This window comes from Gymnoscopelus microlampas (assembly GCF_963454915.1).
Source record: "Gymnoscopelus microlampas genome assembly, chromosome: 19".
NCBI classification, from domain to species: Eukaryota; Metazoa; Chordata; class Actinopteri; order Myctophiformes; family Myctophidae; genus Gymnoscopelus; species Gymnoscopelus microlampas.
Window position 1 is genome coordinate 34846624 of NC_139956.1, and position 26015 is coordinate 34872638.

At 43.0% G+C, this 26015-nt stretch overlaps 1 protein-coding gene across 1 annotated transcript in view; it reads right to left on the reverse strand.

Moving 5' to 3' along the window:
* The window catches only part of sh3tc1 (SH3 domain and tetratricopeptide repeats 1), a 30257-nt gene extending 4764 nt beyond the window's left edge, over nt 1–25493 (reverse strand). Inside the window, exons 1-18 of the mRNA XM_084043608.1 lie at nt 25166–25493; nt 21374–21445; nt 16860–16990; nt 15751–15856; nt 15431–15577; nt 14921–15119; nt 14216–14292; nt 13550–13745; nt 12308–12438; nt 10860–10901; nt 9690–10701; nt 8877–9283; nt 8237–8377; nt 7545–7769; nt 5207–5390; nt 2844–2994; nt 1560–1682; nt 1098–1248 (exon numbers count right to left, since the gene is read on the reverse strand). Of these exons, the coding sequence (XP_083899734.1) occupies nt 1098–1248; nt 1560–1682; nt 2844–2994; nt 5207–5390; nt 7545–7769; nt 8237–8377; nt 8877–9283; nt 9690–10701; nt 10860–10901; nt 12308–12438; nt 13550–13745; nt 14216–14292; nt 14921–15119; nt 15431–15577; nt 15751–15856; nt 16860–16990; nt 21374–21445; nt 25166–25343 (3673 nt within the window). The 5' untranslated portion in view covers nt 25344–25493. The remainder of the gene's footprint in view (nt 1–1097; nt 1249–1559; nt 1683–2843; nt 2995–5206; nt 5391–7544; nt 7770–8236; nt 8378–8876; nt 9284–9689; nt 10702–10859; nt 10902–12307; nt 12439–13549; nt 13746–14215; nt 14293–14920; nt 15120–15430; nt 15578–15750; nt 15857–16859; nt 16991–21373; nt 21446–25165) is intronic.
* Between the last annotated feature and the right edge of the window lie 522 nt (nt 25494–26015).

Genomic DNA, 26015 nt, shown 5'->3' on the forward strand with positions numbered 1-26015 from the left:
AATAACCATTTGATAATCTTTTAGAGGTGCAAATTACAGTTAAATTATACACTTGTAACAATAATACCAAGAACCTGAAAGAAAAAGGGTAAAACTTTAAATACAGGAGCAGCGTATACTTAACAGTGAGGATGGTACTGTAAATATAGGTGTCTCGGTAGATAGACAGTATACTACTCACATCATTTCTATTGTCTCTCCCTTTGTCTGATTTAGGGGCTGTGTCCAGAAAGCATGTTTTTGAGCGGAGGAGTGCTTTGGATATCATGTCCAGAGCACGTCTTACTAAGCACACTGAACGCATGACCAGCGTTGATGCTGACCAGTTATTTTACTAGACGACCGCCTTTTCACAACGACTGTAACACATATGTACACACAGCATATACCATATTCTAACCTTTTGTGTTTTTTCGTAAATTAACGCCCTTCTTGAACATGCTACAGCGTCACACAAAAGTATAAAATGTAGCAAATCCCACACATTTTTACCAATGCTTTTCCAAACCTTTTCCAGAATATTTAACCCAATTTCAAGGCCTATATAACAATCATTCAGCGCAATAATGAGTCTCTTACTCCTATGTGCAATGCCCAAAGACAGGCAGTGTAGCAAGAATAAAGCATAGAATATAGAATGGTATAATTCCATTCCAAATTTTGTGTCAAATTTACTAACTAACTTTGCATCACTCTGCAGCACGTTGTGAGCTTGTAGATCTGTTCTTTTCCGGTATACTGTACATTAGGCAGCAATCACGCAGCCCGTTCGGCGAAAAACTACTTATGTTACATATTTACTGTACTGTATTGTAAGTCGCTTTGGATAAAAGCGTCTGCTAAATGACTGTAATGTAATGTAATGTATTTCGTGTAATGTTATACATGTTTTGGAAAAAAAAAATGTATTAACAAAATCAATAGCCAAAAACAATGCATAGCCAAATGTTTTTCCAGGACCCTTGATAAATTCCAAACCTTATTTCTAATTTCAGGACTGGAAAAAGTTATTTCTAATTTCAAAATATTTCCAGGAATTTCATGACCGTGGAGACCCTAAATACATAGAACTAACATAGAACATAGAACTAACTGACCTAGAGTGACACTGATGTCCAGGGCCGTCTGAGCGAACTCCACAGCCTCTCCGTACATCTTGAGGCTGAGCAGCAGCTCCACCAGTTTATTACACATCCTCAGTCTGGTCCTGGTGCTGCCCGTCTTCACCGCGATGGGCAGAGCCCGGTCCTGTCGGGGGCACAACACACATATCGTTGTTGTCGGGCAGAAACCTCCTAACTCCATATTCTAACTTTTTGTGTTTTTTCGTTAATTAACGCCCTACTTGATTGTACTACAGCGTCACACAAAAGTTATCAAAAGTAGCAGATCTACAAGCTTCGTGACACGTTTCGAGCTTGTAGATCTGCTACTTTTGCTAGTTTTGAATTCTGAATTGTGAAAAGTAACAGCTTTGGACATACTGTATGAGGTTTTCACCCGACAGAGACGATATAACTCAAGCATAAGAGTACACACTATAGTATATAGGCTCATACCCGGTAGAAGCAGACGGCCTTGTCTCTGTCCTGGGTGCTGTTGAAGAACACGTCTCCTGCAGCCTCCAGCAGACACAGGATGAAGCTGGTGTTTCCTGTTCCCAGACCCACGTCCTGAGCCACCTGACAACAACACATGAAACTGCATGAATGAATGTGTGTCTCCTTCTACATCCAGTGGTTTTATGTAAGCGTGTAAAAGTGCTAATTTATCGCACAAAGAAGGTGACACAAAATGAAATCATATAACGACTCCATCTTATTCTGTAGTTAGTATCTTGGAAACATGTACATATGTATGTATGTATAATGTGTTTTTCACACACACGAAACAAAATGGGTTCAAGCTAAACCGGATCTCACTCGCCACTTCTAGCAAACGGAATCAACATGACAATCAATATCCTAATCTACTGACACAGTCGCCTTGCAGTAACGGTGGAGATTACTCAGAGGTGGTCACGTGTAACATTTTTGTAGTTTGTAATTTCTTAGATGAAGCGGTTTACGTACAAAAGGTACCATTCACTCTACTAAATGGCAGGTTCCTTTACTAAAAGAATCCGCTGGGTCCAAAACACTGTGTGCAGTGTGTGATTCTACAAGAAATGACCAGTTATTTGACTAAATGGCCGCCCTTTCACAATGATTGTAACACACATGTACTGTACAAACATATACTTAATGAAAGATTGTACTGCTGATTGTACACTGTGAGCCTTACTAGGTCTCTGTAACTCTGAGACGAATGGAACCAAATGGACCCGTAAAGGTCCATTTGGTTCCATTTCTACACTCTCAGAGTTTAATAAAAGTCCCTTTTTTAATAAAAGCTGTCAGTGCCTGTCTGCCATGCACTTCTATGGTAAAGACGTACTGGAGCAGCCCTCTTCCCATTGCCCGACCATTGCGCCTCAGCGCTCTCTCGCCCTCTGCCGTGTTTTTTTTGCCACAGCGTCCTCTGTGCTTCTAGCAGAGAATAGTTCAACTTTTGGAGAGGAGCGCCACTCTTTTGATCCTCCTGGCTGAGTCAAATAAAAAAAATCAAATATTTTTTTGGACACAGAATCACAGTTTTATGGTCATGATTCACCAGGACCCTGGATGGCTTGGTTCCAGGCTTAACTTAATTTATATAAATATTTTTGGAAATCTCTATGGGAACATTAATGGGCTTTCTATCTGTGGCACCACATGATGGCCGCCACTGCTATGCCCTATACTATAGACATTAACCCCCCAAAAAACACATGATTTATTAGTGGGGAGTGTGTGGTGTCAGACCTGGATGTAGAGGTCCACCAGTTCGGTCTGTCCCAGCATGTGGTAGATCTTCCCTGCCTGCAGCCAGGCGTACGCCTCCTTCTCCTTACGACCCAGGTCAATGAAAATACCCAGACTCCTCTTGGTGTAGTCCAGAGCGATCCTGTACGCTCTGATGATGACACATAGAAACCAATTAGGGATGTGATGCATTGGCAAAATAATCTGACGATACGATACGTGTCACGATTCGGGGGTTACAATTCAATATATTGGAGTAGGCTACTGTATGTATCCCAAATACATGCATGCTTCAAGCAAGTTACATTAAAGACATAATTTGAGCTTCAAATTCTTGTAATATAGAATTTAGTCTTATCAGTAATTTTTACCATTATTTGTGTCACGGTCCGCTCCTCGGGCTGTGGACTTTGATGTTATTATTTAGACTCCATTGCCCTTATATGGTCGTGGACACTTTAGGCCTGCTCTGTAGGCCTGTCACGGTCCACTCCTCGGGCCGCGCACTCTGACTTTATTATTTAGACCTTCCTGCCCTTATAAGGTCTTGGACTTATTAGGCCTTTGTCCTGTTCTGTATGTAGTCTTGTTATTCTGTTACTCTGTTGTTGTTGCCCTGCTGATGTTCTGTACCTTATTTTGTAGTATTGTTTCCTGTTGTGCCTAGTTACTGTTACCTGTCTTGTCTCACCTCCCTGTTGATTTGTCATGTTCTCCTCCTGTGTCCTCTTAGTCCCTCAGCCTATCCCAGTGTTGATTGTCTGTTGAGTTCACCTGTGTCTTATTATTTCCCTGTCTATTTAAGCCCTGTGTTTGCATCCTGTCCTTGCTTGTTCATTGTCTCCGCCAGTATGGTGGAGAGAATGTTTTCGTCTCCTTCCGTCCGTGTGTTTGTCCGTCTCAGCCAAGCTAACATTGGTCAAGCTTCACGTGACACGTGACAATATGTTGTCACCAATGCTTTGATTGGCTAGCGAGCCACATGATGAAATAAGAACCTATAAATAGCTCCACGCACTTCAAAAAATCATTTATATTTTTTGAAGTGAGCTTCCATCACTGTGATGACCACTGTTGTTTCTAAATATCAATGGGGTGTGATTTTTTTGTCTCCGCCAGGAGAGTTTTACCCTCCGTGTGTGTGTGTCCGTCTCAGCCAAGCTAACATTGGTCAAGTGACACGTGACAATATGTAATATAAATAGGTAAGACAGGATTAATCAGGAACAGTACTGGCGGAGACCTGTGCTCCGAGGAGCACATTTTCTAGTTGTATTATGTTGCGTGCTGTTACATCGTGAGTTCAGTCCCTTGCCTGTATTAATACCTTTTGAGTTAATAAACCCGTTAAACCGACCAGTTCTGCCTCTGTCTCTCCTGCACTTGGGTCCTACAATCCTGCCCTAACTCAAACCGTGACAATTTGATAGTGATGTAGTTGTGTATACCCGCGCACGCACACACACACACACACACACACACACACACACACACACACACACACACACACACTAGGGCTTTCACCAACTAGTCGACTAGTCGACTAGTCGACTAGTATAACCACTAGTCGACCTTGTTAGTTGATAGTTGATAGTTGAAAAAAAAAAAAAAAAAAAAAACTTTTTTTTTTTTTTTTTTTTTTAATTTAATTTTTAATGCTATAGTAATGACCCATCTTACTATTATTATTATCCTCCTGACTTTATTTTTTATCAAAAGGGGGTCAAAAGCATGCCCAATAAAAGCCTTTTATTGGGCAATGGGGATCCTTGGAGACGCTGCTGTGCTGCTGTGCCAGAAGCGCTTCCCTTAAAACGCCATAAAAATAAGGGCAGGAAGATAATAATAATAGTAATATAGTAGTAGGATGGTATTAAAACAGTGCCACCCAAAAAAAAAAAAAAAAAAAAAAAAAGTTTTTTTTTTTTTTTTTTTTTTTTTAATTTTTTTTTTTTTATTTAAATTTCGACTAGTCGACTAGTCGACTACCACTGGGTCAAATTAGTCGACCTGTAAAAATCTCTAGTCGTGAAAGCCCTAACACACACACACACACAAACTCATTTTAAACAAGCTCAGTGCTTTCATGAGTTATCCAGTTTAGTAGACCTTGTATTGTGAATTGCACTTCCATATACTTTCTCATGTCTTACTAAATAAAGTACATCAATCTCACACACACACACGCACGCACGCACGCACGCACGCACGCACACACACACACACACACACACACACACACACACACACACACACACACACACACACACACACACACACACACACACACACACACACACACACACACACACACACACACACACACACACACACACACACACACACACAGTGCTACACGGTACCTCTGGATTCCCAGGCTGAGGTAGAGCCGGCTGATGTTCTCCAGGACGTGTCCCTCTTGTCCCCTGTCCCCGTGTCTCTGCAGCAGGTTGATGAGGTGTTCGTTGTAGATGATGCACTGGGCCTGGTCCCCTACGCTCACCTCCCCGTACAGCTGGCACAGTCTCTGGGTGGCACTCAGCTGGCCTGGCAGGATGACAGACAAATGCTGCGTTCACACTCGGCACTGATTCTGAAAAAAACGGATTCTGATTCTAGCGGTGAGAAAAGCTACGAAACGACCAAGCGTGGTCAACTATACCAGGGTTTCTCAAAGTGGGTGCCGTGATGCAAGTCCAGGGGTGCCGCAAGATACTTTGATAACATTTGGAATTTATCAATATCACCTCAGTTTAACCACTGAGACCCTCTATACTATTAATTACAATGTACTGGGTGCATTCATTTTCAATCTACACCGAAAAATATCTTCGCCAAAAAATAGCTGATCTACAAGCTCACAACGTGTCGCAACGTGACATGTTTATTTTTTGGCGAACGTTCCCCCCAGAATAGGGATACTGGGGTTCAAGTGGTTAAACGTCAAGTTATTTTCAATCTGTCCTAATGGAAACAGAATGATATTCTCTCAGGTTTTCCTCGTGACATGCTGTATTTTAGGGGGAAATGTTTGCATATTTACGTACCTTAATAAGACATAAATGTAAGGTGCTGTAAAGTAACAATGTAATTCATGGGTGCCGTGGATGAAAACTCTATTTAGAGGGGTGCCCTGAGCCAAAAATGTTTGAGAACCACTGAACTATACTAGTGGTTCTCAAACTTGTCAGGCTGCGAGTTGAGCCGTTGCTTGTTTCTGCCCGACAGCAACAATATATGATTTAATCATTTGCATTCATCCATCAAAACATTATTTATGTTTATTTGTATATGGGCTTCTAAATAAGAGCACTTTGTCAAGTTATGGGAAAGTAAGTGTCTTCTGGTCTGTGGAATGTAAAATAAGAGCACTGTTGGCCTATAATGTGCCGTTTTCACTGTTGCTATTGAGGTATGACATTTGTTATCGTGCAGCAGCCCCATAATTCGCGAGTAGAAAGTAAAAAATAGGTGTTTAATTGAACGGTAATTCAAATTTTACCTATCATTTTATAAAGGACGATTACCTTTTGGGGCAAGTGGGCAAGACCTGTGGGCAAGTAGAAAATGACCTGTACTTGCCCGATGTGCCTCTGAGACCTTAGTGTCAACCCCTGAGTTTGTTCATCATTTTTGATGCAGTGATGGTCAAAAGTAATTCATGTGCAGATGACCCGTTTACACTTATACTGTATGTTGGTTTACTGTCGAGTGAGAAGACTATGTTGCACATTAAAGCAATCACACAGTCTCTGAGTGGCACTCAGCTGGCCTGGCAGAATGACAAAGAAACGCTGCGTTCACACTAGCTGTGACAAAAGCCACAAGACGCCCAAACTGCGGTCAGCTACACTGTCACAGAGTCACCGCTGAAGTCTTGTTCAACACACTTGCTGACGTCATCAAGTGTGCAATGAGAGAGAAAAATAAAAAATGGAAAAGTTAAAAAGAACAGGATGCTGAGCAAGACTTTGGGCATCAGGCTGCTGATGGGAAGAATATTTTCCCCCCATTAAAAGCAGAAATTATGTGGAGAGAGAAGGCGAGTGGTGAAACAAAAACATATTTATGATTGATAGATGTTTCTCTGCGTCATTGGAGCCCTGACTGAAAAAGTGTTTTTCCTTTGTAGCTCGTGCGGACTCAACTAAACACCACAGAGAATCACGACAAGTGGAAACGCTGTATGTGAAAATATAAGAACACACAAAACAGAGCATATAAAGAGCCAAAGACGTTTTTTTATATATCTTTTTTTCAAATGTAGTTTGTTACAGTTTGTTATATATCGTCGCTGTGGGACTGTAGTGTGACATCTAGAGGCTGAATGTTGTCTATAGCACTGGTTGTCATTTTTACGTCAAGGACCCCCAAAATGATACGTATTTGGCCGCGGACCCCCATCTGAAAAGGTTTTGTGCCAGGGACCCCCAGAAGAGAAGATACTTTTCAAACATGTTCAAAAATAGCAGATGCACAAGCTCGCAGCGCGGCACGAAGTGACGCGCTGTGAGCTTGTAGCTCTGCTATTTTTGAATAGCCAACGTATAAATGGAAAAGAAAGTGGTTAAAATGATTGTGATGCTATGTTAACCACTACTTTTGCTGGCTGGGACCCCGCTGGAACCCCCTCAAGGACCCCCTGAGAACCACTGGTGTATATAGCACCTTTGAATGAACCCTGTGTAGTAGTATACTCACAGACAGCATGGTCGGCGTAGACGGAGAGCAGCAGGGCCCACTCTAGGCAGCCTTTGGCGTTGTGCGGGTGTCCCTGGTTCACGTAGTGCTGTCCCAGCTCCTGTAGCACTGTGATGAAGTTCTCCTCATGGTGCTCCTCTCTGTCCAGCTCAGAGAAGATCTCCACGGCGCCGAGGAGATGCGTCTCCGCCAGCCGTTTAGCTCCCGCCTTCAGGCACAGCATACCTGCAGCACAACACGTGAGACTAAGTGAGGGTTGATACAGTACATCAAATGTGCTGCTTTGTTATTTGGTATAAGAGGCTATTTGTACCATCGCGCATCAAACAGCTAAAGGTAGGGTAAGTGATTTTCTTTGATTAAAATAAGTGTGAAATAGCTCTATATTCTGAGAGTACTCATTGCTATAGAGTGTTCAGTAACAGGAGTCTCCAAAAAAACTCCAAAAATATCACTTATCCTACCTTTAACGGCAGGTCCAGTGCATTACAGTAGTAGGACACATCGGCAGACAAAAGGAATAAAGTACTGGAGTATCTCGGACGATTAAAAGCCTTTTTATTGAAGTGACTAACATTTTAATATTTTTTTTTATTCATTAAAATAAGTCCCTGATTGCAGCTGTAATGTGATGTTATGTCATGTAATATACAGTAATCAATGTCAAAATGGAGCATTAAGGGATTTTTCACCTAAATTAGCCAGAGCTACGGCCCAGTTGTGTCTGTCCTCAAACTCCTCACAGATGTCGATGGCAGCCTGATAGCTCTCTGCTGCCCTCCGCAGGTCACCCATGCACCGCAGGGCCACACCACGCATGTTGAGCACCACTCCTAAACACCACCAAACCAAACCAAACCAAACCACATTAGTTCAAAGACTTAAAATAGTTTTTACAGTGTGGCTCTGTAGGAGGCCGGTCATCTATACGAGGGTCTGTGTGTGTGTGTGTGTGTGTGTGTGTGTGTGTGTGTGTGTGTGTGTGTGTGTGTGTGTGTGTGTGCGTGTGCGTGTGCGTGTGTGCGCGTGCGCGTGCGCACGTGTGTGTGTGTGTGTGTCCGTACTAGCTAACCTCGCAGTTTTTTCACATTATGTTTTATACTTTTTTAAATATTTAACTTAAATTTGAAATTAAATGGCCTGATGTGAACCATGCCCAAATTTGGAGATGATTGATGTCAGTAACAGAAATAGAAAACTTTGAGAAAAGAAAAACAACAACAAGTCGTAAGAAGTGGATTGAACTATTTGTCAAAAAGTTAGGGCAAAAAAAAACATCTTGACCTATTTTGTGACCACTCTCCATTTAAAAAAAAATCAACAGTAACTGACCTTCCTGAGGCGTGGTGCAGTGCTCCGGCATGGACGCCAGGATGGCGTCTAAAATCTCCACGGCCGTCTCTGGCTGGCCGTCACAGACGTGAAGCCACGCCAGCCACACGAGGGCGCTGTTTCTTTCGGGGACTGGCACAGGGGAGAGGCTCTGAGAAGAAGGGGGGCTGCGGTTGACCAGAGCGTGCATGGAACGCACGGCGTGGCCCACCATTCCGTGCTTGTGGAACAGCTGCGAGAGGCACAGGGTGACGGCCTGGCTCAGAGTGTGGTGGTGATGATGGTGCCGGTCCCTCCCTCCGTTTAGCACCGTCGTGGCAGGTTCCTGGGTGAAGGACAGTGCCCGGGACAAATACGGCGCTACTTGAGCCGGAATGGAGGCGTCCTTCTTGATCCTGAAGATGGGGCTGTCGCGATAGTGACATTTGCCATACAAATAATTGTCATGAATTAGTGATTTAAATGTGTTTTGATTAATGGAACATATATAAACAGTTTGGTTTGCCTAGGCTTTGTAAACAAACACATGTAAACTTCTAGTTCTTGTAGAACAATTTTTCTTTTAATCTAAAAAAATAAATAATGTCCCTAAATGCACAGAATAGGCATGCCAGGTTTAAAGTAGTTAAAAGAGCACAGACAACTGTTTTATACAGATAAATGAAAACGATTATGCAAAATAATTGCAAATAGCTCAAATGATTGCGATCAGGCGATACGTCATGTGAAATCCGGGTGACACGCGTGTGACGCCCATGCACCCATGCAACCCCACCCACAAGCCAATTTTATTAGATATTCAAACAGGCCTACCCGTAGAACTCTGTGGTGTTCTGCAGAACCAGAGACAGGGCGCTGAGGCACTCGCTCAGCCTGGCCGACGGGTGGAGAGAGGCCTGCCTCGTGGAGCTGAAACTGAGGTGGGGGAGGTGGAGCTCCCTGTACAGTCTGCCCAGGCTCAGGTACCCGTGGCTGGGGGAAACGTTCCGACCTCCAGAGGTCTCCTCCGTGGAAAGAACCAGGAGCCTTTCGATAAACGGCACGGCGCCCGCGTCGTCGCTCCACCTCAGGTGGAGCTTGGCCAATAAGAAACAGGCGCGGGCCTCGGCCATGGCGTTGCGCGACAGCACGGCTTTCTTCAGGACGTACTTCAGCACCTCCGAGTCCTTCTCCACGCTCGCCGCACAGTACGGGAAGCCCATGAGCAAGGCGCCGATACGCTCCGCCAGCGCAAAGTACTTTTCGGTGTTTTTCTGCACCAGATACACGACGGCGAGGTTAGCGTAAATGCTAGCTAGTAGCCTCATGTCCGTGAAGCCGTCTCGCGGCACGCTGAGCGCCTCCTCAAAGTAAACCCTGGCCTGGCTGAACTTTGACCTCCCGGCGCAGAGCTTGCCCAACAGGAAGCACAGGCGGCTCTGCGACCAGTAGAGGCGCTTCTTCCTCGCCGCTTCCCTGGCCGCGCCCAGGAAGGCCGCCAGCTCGTCCTCGTTCGATTGGCCGGCGAAGGCGGAGGAGGCGAGGAGCTCCGGAGTCAGCCCGTAGAGGGCGCCGAACTCCGGTTTGCAGTCGGAGCCGTCCAGGAAGGCGAGCAGGGGAATGAAGTGTTCCGTGTCGTTGCTTCCTTCCACCACCGGGTGGACGGTGAAACACGGAGCCATGGGGACCGGAACGGCAGCCTCCTGGACCGGGTCTCCTCCCTGGGTTAGATCTGTTGTTGCAGCAGTGCAAGAAGACGGTGGATCTTTCCCTTGGTTAAGAATCCGCAAAATATTTCCCTTGAGTTCAACCGGTGGCTCAGCGTCGACTTTGCCTGAAGAACCGTCTGCAAATGGTTAGCGAGAGGATTAATGTGATGTTGAAATAATGGCAGAGACTGCATGGTTGGAGACGACTCAATATAACGTCAATATGATCATCTGATGAGCATTGATGACATATTTGCGTTACAGAGGTGTACGGTGGGGAAGTGGAAAAACCTACTTTGTGCTGCTTTCTGGTCAGGATCCAGTTGATTACTTGGATCTGGGAACGAACAATGAAAAGGAAAAACAGAAAATAAATCCAAACATTCATGAAAGCACATTAAATCAATCAAAGAGGAGTGGAAATGAGTACTAATGAAAGCAAGATGAAAATTCAAGCAGCCTCATCACTTGTGCTGCTGCAGCAAAACAGAAATGTGTTTGTAATTGTTGAAACCCTGGGTTCAATCCAGTCAGAGTCATGTATTTGGTTTACTGTATTATGCTGTTGAAATCAGCAAGGCCTCATTAGTTCCCAATGTGTCTTCAAAGACACCTCAGTTGCAAAAATTCTGAGGCAATTACTGCATTCCAGCCAGTAAATTCAACTTCTGACCACAATAATGGTGTTTGCACACTGCATGATTTGTGAGATGGGAAAACTCAAATCTGCGTTGACTTTCGTCATAAACCAACGCATTCTCACACCCGTGACTATCTGACGTTTCGGAGGTACAGTACCTGCAACGTTGCATGCTGATGGGGGACATGATGATTTACGATTCTGTCCCTATCAGTACGTAGCCTGGTAATTACCATCCCGGTCGCGTGAATTCCCATTATAATGCGTCTGTCAATCACAGGGCCCTGAGCGCAGATGCTGATTAGCTCTTGCACTTTTTTGGTTTCTGCAAAACGCCCACCCATCGCTTGGGGCCAGACCGGTCTGCAGAAGACACATGATAATGTGAATTCACGCGACCGGGATGGTTTACCAGGCTACGTAACTCGAGTCGGCTGAAGCGGACTTCACAACTGGGGCTCCCTTCATGTTAAAGGATGTCGTTTGGTCAGAAGTTGTCCTATGCCATCACTAAAGTACTGCACGGCCAGAGAGCGACAGTATGTTGTCCTAACAGCAGCCACACAGCACCCAATCTGGGAACCCATTTGGCAAAAAAAACTGGGGGGGAAACTTGTTTGGCTCCTCCCCTTTCTTAGTCCACTTCCTCCCAGGTGCTCCTGTGTTCATTCCTACTAACAACAACCGGGGTGATATTTTGGGGTGATACTTCATATTGGGACGTATCAGGATTGCTTTTCAAAGCAGTGGGAGTAGGTTTGTCAGCGTTGGTTTACTCCATCGTTCAAACCCATGTACATTGAATCTATATTTCTCCAGACGTATCAGTAAGTGTAGATTACTGATCATCTGGCTAGTGGTCGCCATAAGCAGACGAGTCAGCACTGCAACTCTTGGCTTCAAGGTTTTAGTTTCATCTACAATACATATAGTATTAGAATTAAACCCCCTTAAAGGGATATTTCACTTTCAAATATGTTTGGGGTAATTTTACTGATATTGTCCTTCTAATGCATGAGGAGACTGTGTTTTTTCAATTACATTTTTCATTCATTTCTTTCAAATTTTGGGGGAAAATGTAAATATATATATATCTGTGTTACCCAGCTTGTAGATGTAGCCAACGTCAATCTGAGCCGTCTTCTTCAACAAGGTCATGGTTTCCTCTATGACCTGCTCCTCTTTCAGACTGAAGAACACCCTCTCCTCTTCATCCAGGAAGATGTCTGCCGATCTGAAACAGGGACAGATTGCACAGTCTCTGCTACTTTTCTGTCTACTTGTGTGTCCTCCGTGAAAAAGCTTGTTATGATGCCATGATAATGACAATATAATACACATTATCTAATGGCTAGTCTCGTGTAGCCAGACAACTATTCCACAATCTCCGAATGCTATATAGAGTCTGGAACTACACCTCAGAGAAAATACGAGAACGGAATCTGTCCTTAAGTCGTCATTTCCGTTCACAAAAATATCTTTTAAAATATCTTTACATTTTATTTTACAATTTCCATTTCTGATAAGCAGCAAGCTATGTGGGTTTCTATTGTTTTGATTTATATTAGGACAAATTTGCGCGACCATAAAGACGAAACGGAAGCGGGAAGGAGGCATAATATCCACTTTATCCTCTGATCATTTTCTCCGTTGCTCCAGACTGTTTGATGGAAGCATTTGAAAATTGTGGGAGGCAACAGTCTGGCTCACGAGACTTTCTAATGGCTAATCTAATCTAAACAAGAACTCACTCAGTAGAGTTTTAGTGCCAAGGCCTAAAAATCTCCCCAGTTTGCTCCTTTAAAATAAAAAAGATTAATCTTTTGGCTTTTAATGATAGGATATAGTAGTCTGACAGGAAATGGGGAGTGACATCGGGATCGGGACTCAAACTAGCAATGCACTGTCAGGCTACTTTGAAGCCTATTATAAGTGCCTGGACCACTACGCCAGCAGTCCAGGCCCAGTTTGCTTCTTTCAATGTGTGACCAAAATCCATAGGTTTGTTTTAATCTTGGTAGCATGACGGTAAACTGCAAATTGAGTCTATTAGAGTTCAAGAGATTATGTTCATTTGAAAACTGAACGCTTGGCCAGATGGTGGCAGTAGAGGAAAGCTTGTGAGGTCACTAAAATCACCATGGCTCCTTCATCCTGGGGGCATCCGTCCAACTTTCATGACAATCTATGATTGTAAGCTTGTAGATCGGCTATTTTTATGCAATTTTAACAAATCTTGCTGGGGACCCCCTGGAACCTCCTCAAGGACCCCTGGGGGTCCCCGGACCCCACTGAAATAAAGGTTCTAATTGGAACAGTAAACAGAGGCCCTACGCTTCACTTACTCACAAATGTCATTGGATGGTTTGACCAGGCCGGTCCTGACCAGCCCCACCTCTCCCGTCGCCTCCAGCCTCCCCACGAACCAATCAAAACAGGACACCAGAAGTCCCACGATGATGATGTCATCACCGGACGCCACAGTGAGCTCGTCGGGTCCCTCTGCGTCATAATCTGCTGTGGCCACACAGCTTCCTCTGGCTGAGAGATTATATTATATCGTTTCTGTCGGGTGGAAACCTCAAATAACAGTTACTTTTCAGGATTCAAATAAAAAAATAGCTAAAGTATCAGATCTACAAGCTTGAAACGTGTCGCTTCGCGCCGCGTTTTAAGCTTGTAGATCTGCTACTTTTGATGCTTTTGTGTGACGCAAGTAGGGAATTAATTTACAAAAAAACTCAAAAAGTAAAAATATGGAGTTAAGAGGTTTCTGCCCGACAGCAACGATATGCAATTATATGAGATTAGTTTAGTTTAGATTAGTTCAAATTAAATTTGTTTTTTATATAACAGATTAGTTATTAGTTAGTTTAGTATAGATTTGTTTACATTACATTACAATAGATTACATTACTTCAATCATAATGGTTAGGTTCCATAATGTTTTTCACTCAGTAATATGTAGCGAAACAAAACAAAGTGGAGCCCATTTGACTACTCCTACTCACCAAACTGGAGAGCAAACTCACAGGCCGGCTTGCCTCCACCAACCAAAATGTTTTCTGGACAGGATTTCAGAAACCACCTGTGGGCAGACAGACACAGGACCACCACCACAATAAGCACATGGGGGGGGGGGCAACTCATGGATTAAAGCAAAATAAAATCTCACAACTGAAAAAAATTGTATGAACAAGTTCTATTATGCGATTTGTAAAAGGAGCCCCCCCCCAGCACACTGGGCTAAAATTATGTTCTAGTAGTATTGTTCCTGCTGTTCTTCATACTGCCAACCAGGTGACTACAGGGTTTAACCTTTGCTTTTATGAAATATGTGAGACCATTAGGGTTTTATGGAAGATGCTTCTAAAAAATATTGCTAGTTTGACCACTTCAAATTCTCTAATCTTAAAATAAAATAAAAAATAGAAGCTTTCAATGCGTCACAGATGCATTGAGAGCTTGTAGATCGGCTATTTTCGCTGCACAACATAGAAGACTTCCATAGAAGACTTCTATGGAATCCAAATGACTGAAATCAGTCGTGGCGACTGAGAACTTTACGTAATCAGACAAGCACAACTGAGAGAGAGAGACACACACACACACACACACACACACACACACACACACACACACACACACACACACACACACACACACACACACACACACACACACACACACACACACACACACACACACACACTCACTGATAGAAGGGAACAACGGGCTCCAGGGTAGGGTTGGGTTTGGTTCCTCTGGCTCCGTCGCCCAGGCAGTGCACCGTCCATCCGGAGCCCAGGAACGGAGGCTCAAACTGGGCTATGTCCCCCTGCTCCAGGTACAGGTCCCCTCCAAAGGTGGAGCTGTCGAACATCTGGTTGGCAGTGCAGCTGGCAAACAGCGAACCTGTTGGACAGAACAAAAGAGTTCAAGTCAAGACATTTTCTCAATGATTTTAATTAGTACTTGTTTTGTAAACACACATAGTTATTTTTTTTTCATATAGCCTAATTTCGTCGGTGTCACGACAGATGATGACCATCGGAGTCTATACGGCTACTGACCCGCCACCCCGTCATCAAATTATTGGCTCAGGAATGCGACAAAAACTAAAGAATCTCCATGAATTCAAGGCTTCATGGGATGTGTAATTGATATAACATTTTGGGTGAACTACTCCTTTAATCATGCAGTTCAATTGTGTTGACTTGGTGTACCGTCTTGCATGAGGAGGCCTTGGTACATGAGGCTCAGAGTGTCCTCCTGGATGGACACCTCCATGCCCACAGCCCTGTCCCTGTCCACACTGTCCAACCAGAACTCCTGGTCCAACAACAAACTCTCCATGCACTGACCCAATAAACCTACAGGAGAGGAGAGGAGAGGAGAGGAGAGGAGAGGAGAGGAGAGGAGAGGAGAAGAAATGTGATATGAATAAACAAATCAAGTCCCATACATGCATTTTGATATAAATATCTGATGATTAATTTAGGTTGCTTCCACAGATTAGATTAAACACACTCCATTCACTACGTACCTAGTGTGCAATATGTGGTGAACTTCCATATTTCCTCAAATGTTTTGAACGTCACAAATATGATGTTCTCGTCACAGTTGATGGACAGGATATGAGCTGACAACTCCTTGAGAGAGAGAGAGAGAGAGAGAGAGAGAGAGAGAGAGAGAGAGAGAGAGAGAGAGAGAGAGAGAGGAGGGGGGGATACATATTTTTAAATTACCAAAACACATTCTCAGGCAGGGGGGACAATGTGACAACTGGGCTTTGCTCAGACTGCAGGTAAACATGACTTGTTTCAAGTGGTCTCCATATATGGGTATGTTACGTTTGTGATAATAATAATAATAAACTTTATTTATATGATGTAACATGTGACGCCTGGATTTGTAATGTTTGCACCCATTAACATTGTGTTTGTGATGCCTCACCACACCACACACACCACACCACCACATCACATGTGTGGCTCCTTGACCGAAAACCAGTTTTTCAGCTTTTCAGAGTACCATGTGATTTTCTCTCTCTTGCTTGCCTGGTTGTAGCTCAACCGTGTGTCCTCTGCTCTGTTTACTCACTGTTTTCAATGACCACAAGCTTAAAGCCAACTTTAGTTTGCCTCTGTAGGCTGCAGGGAGCAGCTGAACCAGGCAGTGTCAGAGTAGGGCAAAAAAAAAAAAAAAAGGTCCCTAATCACACAAAGATTTGCAGGCCCCTCTGTAGTATCTCTGAAGACCCCCTAGAAGTGGTTCCCCCTGTGAAAGACCCCTGCTGTAAGGTAATCTTTATAAAGCAATGATACCTCTGAAACATCCTTTACTCTGATTACAGTATGGGTACTGCCGACAGTACCAATTAGATCACATTGTAGCCATAACAGTAGAAGAGAATGCCCTGTTTATGTATTATTGTTATGACAAACTCACCAGACACACACTATTCATATTTTGAAATGGAATGACAATTACTGTTTAGCCAGGTGTGTGTGTGTGTGTGTGTGTGTGTGTGTGTGTGTGTGTGTGTGTGTGTGTGTGTGTGTGTGTGTGTGTGTGTGTGTGTGTGTGTGTGTGTGTGTGTGTGTGTGTGTGTGTGTGTGTGTGTGTGTGTGTGTGTGTGTGTGTGTGCTGTACCGTGAACAGAGCGGTGACCTCGGTGCTGTCAGCCTCTAGTAGGCGGAGCTTCCCGCGCAGCACTTCCTGTGAGCCCTCGTCTGCAGGAAGTCTGTCAGGACCCTCCACCATGGACAACAGCATGGGCAGGGCTGCACACGCACGCACGCACGCACGCACGCACGCACGCACGCACGCACGCACGCACGCACGCACGCACGCACGCACGCACACACACACACACACACACACACACACACACACACACACACACACACACACACACACACACACACACACACACAGTAGAGTTAGCTGACTAACTGACTAGCTGACTTAAGATAAGATAAGATAACATGACACACTGTAAGATGTAAGAATGAGAGGTTAAGGATACATAGAATAGCTTCAAGATTCAATTTGTTACCACGCCAACATACGATTTGGTGAGCTAACACATAAAACGACCGATTAGATGAGACAAAATACAGCAGCCTGTGTACAGTACAAGAGACAGAGAGAGAGTCAGATCTAGAGACAGAGAGAGAGAAACAGAGAGACAGTGTGAAATGGCATCGTCAGTGGATCTGTTTTGATCTGTTTTGATACAAACTGCCACGGGTCCAGCAAGCAGTGTTGATTTTGTCGACTAAAACTATGACGAAAAATGTTGACTACCTTTTTTCACTTACGAAAACTAAATAAAAACTACATAAAAACTAAGCTACATAAAAACTAAGACTAAATATATTGACAATTTTGTCAACAAATACTATACTAAAATGTCAGGGAGGGACTATAGTGGAGAAGAGATCCAGTAGAACTAAGACAAGTCATTTTATGTTTGGTTGTGCTCGGGTGTTGTGCTCTGAAAATAGCAGATCTACAAGCTCACAACGCGACTCGCTGCAACGCTTTGTGAGCTTGTAGATCGGCTATTTTCAAGTTGCCATTATGACGCCATCAGGGCACCGCCAAAATACGGTTTAGTTGACTAAATCAACTGTAGATTTAGTCGACTGAACTAGACAAAAAGTAAAACATTTCAGATGACTAAAATATGGATTTTATTTTCAAAAGACTATGATTAAGACTTAACTAAATCAAACTTTGCTGTCAAAACCAACACTGCCAGCAAGGCAGGTAGTGTGGAGCACATTGATTGATTGATGTATCTACCAGGGTCAGTGCACATTAATCAACATTTCAGTGTTCACATACATGTAAATGAGCCAGAGTTGGCAAAGAGCTCATTTTCATATGTAGTCCCTGAGCAGGCTGTTAAAAGTGGTGATATGTAGTCTCTCACCAGCCTCTCAAAGCAAAGAGGTTGCTGACTATTATTGGGGTGAGAGCGACAGGTCTCCTGTCATTTGGGAAGTGCTTAGGGAATGGATTGGACACAATGGTGGACATGTGACAAATAAATCTGATTACAGGCAGAACAATACGGTACCTACACCGTAAAAAAAGTGAATTGAACTCAAGAGTTAAATTGACATTTTGTCACACATGAACGACAGTGGCATTTTGATAGAGACAAAACACAGACTGTAGCAGGTCTTAGAGGCCATGAAATCACCACTCAGAACACCCACTCGTCTCTAGTTAATGTTTGTTTAAAAGTGAATTAAAACTGTGTGTGTGCGTGTGCGTGTGCGTGTGCGCATGCGTGTGTGTGTGTGCGCGTGTGCGTGTGTGTGTGTGTGTGTGTGTGCGCGCGCAGCTTTCTGCTCGTTCAGCCGGTTAGTGCACATATTTTTAACCACTTAAGCCCCATTTTATGCTTTGTCGTATGAAAGGGTTGTATTACTGAAAGTAACCAATCTACAAGTTATTTCACTTTTTTTTTTTAATGTTTGAAAATGTTTGACAATGTCCCAAAATAGGGATGCCATATTGACTATGTTGTTTTTCCAAGGATGGCTGAGGAAGAGGAGACCCTTGTTTTTCGTGTAACTTAAACGTCCTGCACATACTGCATACTATGTTTTACAACAAAATGCATAGCTTTTTAAATTGCTTGACAACAAGGAAGGTGCGCCGGCGATGGCGTGCCTCTGGGGCTCGTGAGGAGGAGCAGGCCGCTATGCTAGCGTCGCACCCACAGACAGTAACAAAACAGCCGTGAGTTGGCAAGCCTGAGTTGGCAAGCCGTGGTGGACGGAATAGGTTCCTGTCAAAACTCCTTCCAAAGAGTGAGAAACGCCCACGGGTACAACACCAGAGGGAGCTCCACGGATCTCATTCCCCCCAGATTCGGCACAAACTTGGGGGTGAAGTCATTCTACTGTTATGCCACCAAAATGTAGCCAGCCATCAAAACGTGTGACTCCCTACCCTCCTTCAAAACCGCCATAAAAGAGCACCTGTTTGCAATTTGCTTCTAGCTTGCCAAAATAAATTACCCTGCACTGTTTCTCTATAAATATACATTTACTGCTCCTAGTATTAATGATCTCTTGTATAGTATTGTATGTCTTTATATGTCTTGATGAATTGAATACACAGGACCACAATGGAAACAAACCCTCAGGGCTCTTTGTGTTATCCTTCTAGCATTATTCATATTCTTTTGCAAACTGTTAATAAACTATTCAATCAGAACGTGAAGCAAAACATGCATATATATATTATGAATAATATCCAATGATGACACTGATGTGTCACTGACCGACCAGATGTGACCCGCCGGGATTAATCAGTGACTTTAGGAGACTCTCACACACAGGTCCAAGGTACAGGAATCATTCTATTCTAATTCTCTCACATGATTTCCTGACAGCTAGTCAGCTGCACGCTTTACGAGCCTTTTTACAGGAAAGACAGTCTTGCATACCGTACAGCACCGGAATTGTAAAATAAAGAGAAATCAAACTTATCGAGGCCATAAACATTTATAGGAGAGGCACACTGCTGCTGTCACCATTATGGCCAGCTCAGCGGAACAGAATGGCCATAGTTTTTGACACCAATATGATCATGACAATACATTACATTAACAACATGAACCGTATCGTCCCTACTCTGGGGTGAACATTTTGCAAAAATAGCCGATCTACGCGATGCATTGTTGTGAGCTTGTAAATACTAGGATATTTTTGTCGCCCTATCTTGCCCCTTATGCCTAAACCTTTTTGGCATTTTTTACTATTTTGAAAAACATTTTAAACATTTTAAAATAGTTCAAATAGCCGATCTACAATCTCAAAACGTGTCGATGTATAGATCGGCTATTTTCACTATTTTAAAATGTTTTTTCAAAATAGTAAAAAATGCCTAAAACGTTTAGGCATAAGGGGTGAGACGTATTGGTGCAGAGTAGAGGGGAAAAAGGAGCACACCATACCTAGCATAGAGCCTTGAGGGACCCCGGTTCAAACTAAGTACACAGGGTTTAAGAAGTGATTAAAGAATGATTACACTGACTGTGTAAGCAACCAACTCGCTTACACCCGCAATGGAGAAGCAAGGGGGGTTTAAAATGGGAGCGAAAACTGTTGGAGTTGGTTCATCTGTGAATGTACCTCAGAAAAATGTTTGCTGGAGCAAAGGTTGAGGTTTTGAACTTTTGTAAAAGCGCTCTACTCTACCTCCTGAGCCACTGCCGTCCTAAAGATGCTGTTCAGACGGAATATAATGATGATGATGACGGCTTTATACACTGTGGGGAGAAACACAACACTCACAGTGGTTTCCAGGGGCTTCTAACAAGCATATTCACCAGTGGTGGAAAAAGTACTCACATGTTTTACTCAAGTAAAAGTATCAATATTGCAATGTAGAAATACTCTGTTGCAAGTAAAAGTCCGGAATTCTAAATTTACTTGAGTGAAAGTACAAAAATATTTCTATCAAAATGTACTTAAAGCACCAAAAGTATTAAAGTAGTGAAAATAGCAGATCTACAAGCTCACAACGCGTCGCATCGCGACGCGTTGTGAGCTTGTAGATCGGCTATTTTCAAATAGCCTATGTATAAAATAGGGTGGTTAATGTTTGTTTTATAATATAATAATTCACACCTGCAAAGTAACTAGTAACTAAAGTTTTCAAATAATTGTAGTGGAGTAAAAGTACAATATTTGCCTCTGAGATGTATTGGAGTAGAAGTAAAAGTACTGAAAACTGGAAATGCTCCATTACAGTAAAAGAACCTCAAACATTTACTTAAGTACAGTACTTGAGTAAATGTACTTAGTTACTTTACCCCACTGATATTCACCATAACTGCAAAAGACTAAAAAACACGCCAACAACTTTTTCCAACTCCTCGTACTCCTGTAGCTCTGTGGTCGGAATGTAAGTCCAACATTCCGACTTCATCCATTCCTCTTCCAGTTCTAGAGCTGTTATACTAAAAGCCACAACACAGGGGGAAAAAACTACATGGATGTGATCAAACCTGCTGCAGTAGTCTAGTCTATAAGAGGGTCTGCACGTCTGTCGGTCGGTCTGCGTGTGTGTGTCCGGAGATAAACCGGTGAACTGATTATCAGCGCTAAATGTCTCATGCACACTGAGCAGGATGTTACCTGTTGGGAAGCTGTCCTCAGATGTGGGCAAATTCCTCCTCAGACTTCCAGCGTCCCGGGACAAAGCTCGCTCTGTAAACAAAATAAACCCACAAACATTATACAGGTCCTACAGCAGAGGTTCTCAAACAACATAGCAGATGGTGTTCCTCAAACTTTTTTGAAACTAGTGGTTCTCAAACTTTTTCATGTCAAGGACCCCCAAATTGACACTTACTAGCCCGCAGACCCCCATTTGAAAAGATATGCCAGGGACCCCCATAAGAGAAGATTTTTACGTCCCTATAGCAGTGATTCTCAACCATTTTAATTTCAAGGACCCCCAATTTGACATGCATTAGGCTACGGACCCCCATTTAATGGCATTTCTATTCTATCTCTGGGACCCCAATTTATATTGTAAAATCAATGTTAATGTAACTCTGAGAAGTGTACAAATGGAACCAAATGGACCCGTTAGGGCCCATTTCTACACTCTCTGAGTTACACACACACACATAAAGGTCCATTTGGTTCCTAACTATCCATCATTTTGCTGGGGACCCCCTGGAACTCCCTCAAGGACCCCTGGGGGTCTCCAGACCACACTTTGAGAACCAATGCTGTAGGCTTCAAGCTCGCAACGAGGCACGAAGTGACACGCCGTGAGCTTGTATATCTGCTATTTTTGAGTAGCCAACGTGTAAATGGATAAAGTGGTTAAGATGATTGTGATGCTGTATTAAATACTTTTGCTGGGGACCCCCTGGAACCCCCTCAAGGAGGACCACTGGGGGTCCCCGGACCCCACTTTTGAGAACCACCGTCCTATAGTACTCACTGCTGTACACTTGCTACACCACAGCACTCTTTGTTGAAGTTCTCTTGTTGCATATATACCGGATTACCGGATAGGTTGTTTAGAAAAAAGCCAAATCCCAAAAGCCAAACCCCAGTCCAAAAATGTTCTGGCAGTAAATCACGATCAGAGAGTTGTGGGCCTTGATAATATGCGCATTCAGTTCAATTTGATAGGAAATGCACACACACACACGCACACGCACACACACACACACACACACACGTACGCGCACACAGCTGCAGAAGCACATACAATACGCTCTGAGGATTTGGTCTTACAAGTTCTTAATAATTCTTCACATTGCATGGTCATTTAAGGCAGTTGTTCTCAAAGTGGGGTCCGAGGGGGTTCCAGGGGGTCCCCAGCCACGAAAACGGGGAGCAGTTTGAACACTTAAAGGGATATTTCACTTTAAAACATGTTTGTGGTCATTTTATCATCTACTCTGGCTTCTCTGAGCACCCCAGAGTTGCTTGATTCAGTATTTAGATATTTGATATGAGTTTTATCAGACATGCCCCCTTCCTATACTAAATCGATGCTTGTAGATCTACTATTTTCCAAAAAATATAATAACAAATTTACATTCAAATGGGAGTCAGTGTCCAATCAATTTGAGGGTCCTTGATATGAAAATGTTTGAGAACCACTGAACCACTGTAAGGCTTTATCGTGCAGTTTATTGTGTAGGCCTATCTTGATGACAGTTGTAGGTTCTCTGCAGTGCTGATCTTGTCGACTAAAACTATGACGAACATTTTTCGTCGACTACCTTTTTTCATTGACGAAAACTAAATAAAAACGAAGCTAAATAAAAAACTAGACTAAAATGTTATGGAGGGACTAGTGGAGAAGAAATCCAGTAGAAGTATAGAAGTCATTTTATGTTCGCTTGTGCTCGGGTGTTGCACTCTGAAAATAGCCGATCTACAGTAGATCGGCTATTTTCAGCATGCAACCACGTGTAAAATCATCCATTGCATTTTAGTCGACTAAATCAACTGTAGATTTATAATCTTAGGATATTTAGTCGACTAAAACTAGACAAAAACTAAAACATTTCAGACGACTAAAACTAAATGGAATTGTATTCAAAAGACTAGGACAAACTAAATCAAAATCAACACTGGTTCCTTGGTTTAAAAAGTGTTCTACAAATCAAGTTGGACTGGTCTGGACTAACTGCACACGCTGTGGGCTTTCCCTGGTTGTTAGTAAACCATTATCACCACTATGTTGGCTCTAGCATTATGAAATCACTCATGCAGGGCGTTCACATGATAGATGATCTGTTGAATAGCCTGTTGCCTCACTTATGATTTGGAACACTGTGTGTGTGTGTGTGTGTGTGTGTGTGTGTGTGTGTGTGTGTGTGTGTGTGTGTGTGTGTGTGTGTGTGTGTGTGTGTGTGTGTGTTTTGTTTCACACTTGCTTTGGCAAGGTAAACACATTCCACATGCAAATAATTCCCCTGATAATTGGAGAGAGAGAGAGAGAGAGAGAGAGAGAGACACAGAGAGAGAGATGGTTGAACAACATTGGGTCAATTCTGGTTAAAATAATCACGTGACCTATAACGATAGCAACATGTTTACTCCGTAGTACAACGGTGTCGCTTGCCAAAAAGAACATATATCATCTATCCAGCAGCTGGCTTGTAGATCTGTTCAGTGGTGGAAGAAGTACTCACATTCTGAACTGAAGTAAAAGTATCAATAGGCCTACTGCAATGTAGAAATACTCTATTATAAAAGTCTGGTATTCAGAATTGACATCAAAATATAGCCTACTTAAAAGTACCAAAAGTAAAAGTACTCATTACATAGAATGTCCTTCACAAGTTTTCAAAATGTATGAAAAAATCCTTTGAAAATAGCTGATCTACAAGCTCACAAAGCTGAGCTTGTAGATCAGCTATTTTCAAATAGCTCCTCCTATAGAAGTATAGGAGGACTGATGTTTTGTAATAATAGTCAAAATACAAAGTATCTTAACTAGTACTATTAATAATATTAACTAAAGTTTTCAAATAAATGCAGTGGAGTAAAAAGTGCAATATTTGCCTCTGAGATGAGTAGAAGTAAAAGTATTGGAAAATGAAATACTCTAGCCATATGGTTCACATGACGCTCGTCTGTCACAAGCGTCATGGCGCAACTTGTACCTGGTTTTGGCATGTTCTCCATTTACAACCCGTACATCTACATAAACGTGCAAATGTCAAATATAAAGTTCTTACCCCACGGCCATGGATGTTAAAAGTCCAACGCTCGGGTTTAAGTATCCTTATCTTCCGTATTGTTCAATAAAAAGCATTTTAATCCGATTGGCGGCCATTTTCTTATAGAGTTATAATGTATCAGAGTGCAATACACCTCCCAACCGATAAGGTCGCGTAGTTGAAAGCATATGAAGGAAATTTTAAGAAAATGGCCACCAATCGGATTAAAATACGTTTTATTGATCAATACGGAAGATACGGGTAGTTAAACCCAAGCGTTTTAACTTGTTACATCCATGGCCATGGGGTCATTACTTTATATTTGAAATCTGAACGTGTATGTAGATGTACGGGTTGTAAATGGGAAAAGAATCCAAAACTAAGTACAAGTTGCGCACATGTCCTGATACGACAGTCATGTCAGGGCTAGATACTCCAGTCCAGCAAAGTACCTCAAAATTGTTCTTAACCCATTAAGACCTGAAACGCATCTGTGTCACTTAAGATTTCTTTGGCTATCTATGAGCTTGTAGATCTGCTATTTTTGAAAAATCTTGAAACTTTTTTTTTTTTTTTTTTTTTTCAAAAAAACTGTTAGGATTTTGAAACATTTTTAAGAATCACCTCAGGTCTTAATGTAAGTACAGTACTTGAGTACTTCGTTACTTTACACCAGTGGATATGTCCCTTGTTTTTAATCGTGACACCGGCAGTCTTATCGCCAGCCTACCCATTCTCTTGTGCCTGGTGAGGGTGGTCCTCTTCAGTGCCACCTCCTCGGTGGCATCTCCTCTCCGGTACCGGCCGCTTCCGACGCCGTTACGCACGGGTCCAGACCCCGTCCCAGACCCAGACCTAGACCCGGGGTGATGGTGGTCCTGCTGGTTGTCTGTGCTGCTGGAGGACATCACGGATGATGGTCCAATAAGCTGCAAACCGTCCTCCTATAATAGTCCTCCAGGCCAGAGTGTCGTGGACGTGGTGTGTTAACTACACATCACGCGTCTCTCCAGCCCAGAGCAGAACAGTGCGCAATAAACTTCTTTTATTGTCATGGTGGTGGAACTGCAGTCACGCTGGCCGCTCTTCAGTGGAGGAGAGCTTATAAAGTTACAATCCTTCACCGTTTAGTAAAAAAAAAAAAAAAAACGACCAAAAGTTGAGGTAATCTGTTTTCTTTCTATGTCCCATCTCTAAATAAAACTCTGTGCAACATTATCCAAATAGACAGAAATACTTTAGCCTACCCTACTCCATGGTTGCGTTAAATGAGGGGTTCCTTTCTTTCTGATAGTTAGTTGGTTTGTTTGTTAGTGTAAGAAACGGCTGGTCTGTGCAGTAGGCTATCCTACCATCATGTCCTGTGACGCAGTGACTTCCAGGTTAATAATCCACCCGATCTACTATGAATCACCCCATTCAATGGAAAGGAATTGCTCCAAATGTTCCCATTCTATGGGGTGGAATTGTACAATCTCTGCAACCCCGCTCACCCAGGTTACCGAAATTACTCCTAAAACCCCATTTAATGGAAAGTCTTCTCCATTGGCTGTTCTCTCGGACACCCCGCCCACCTCTTT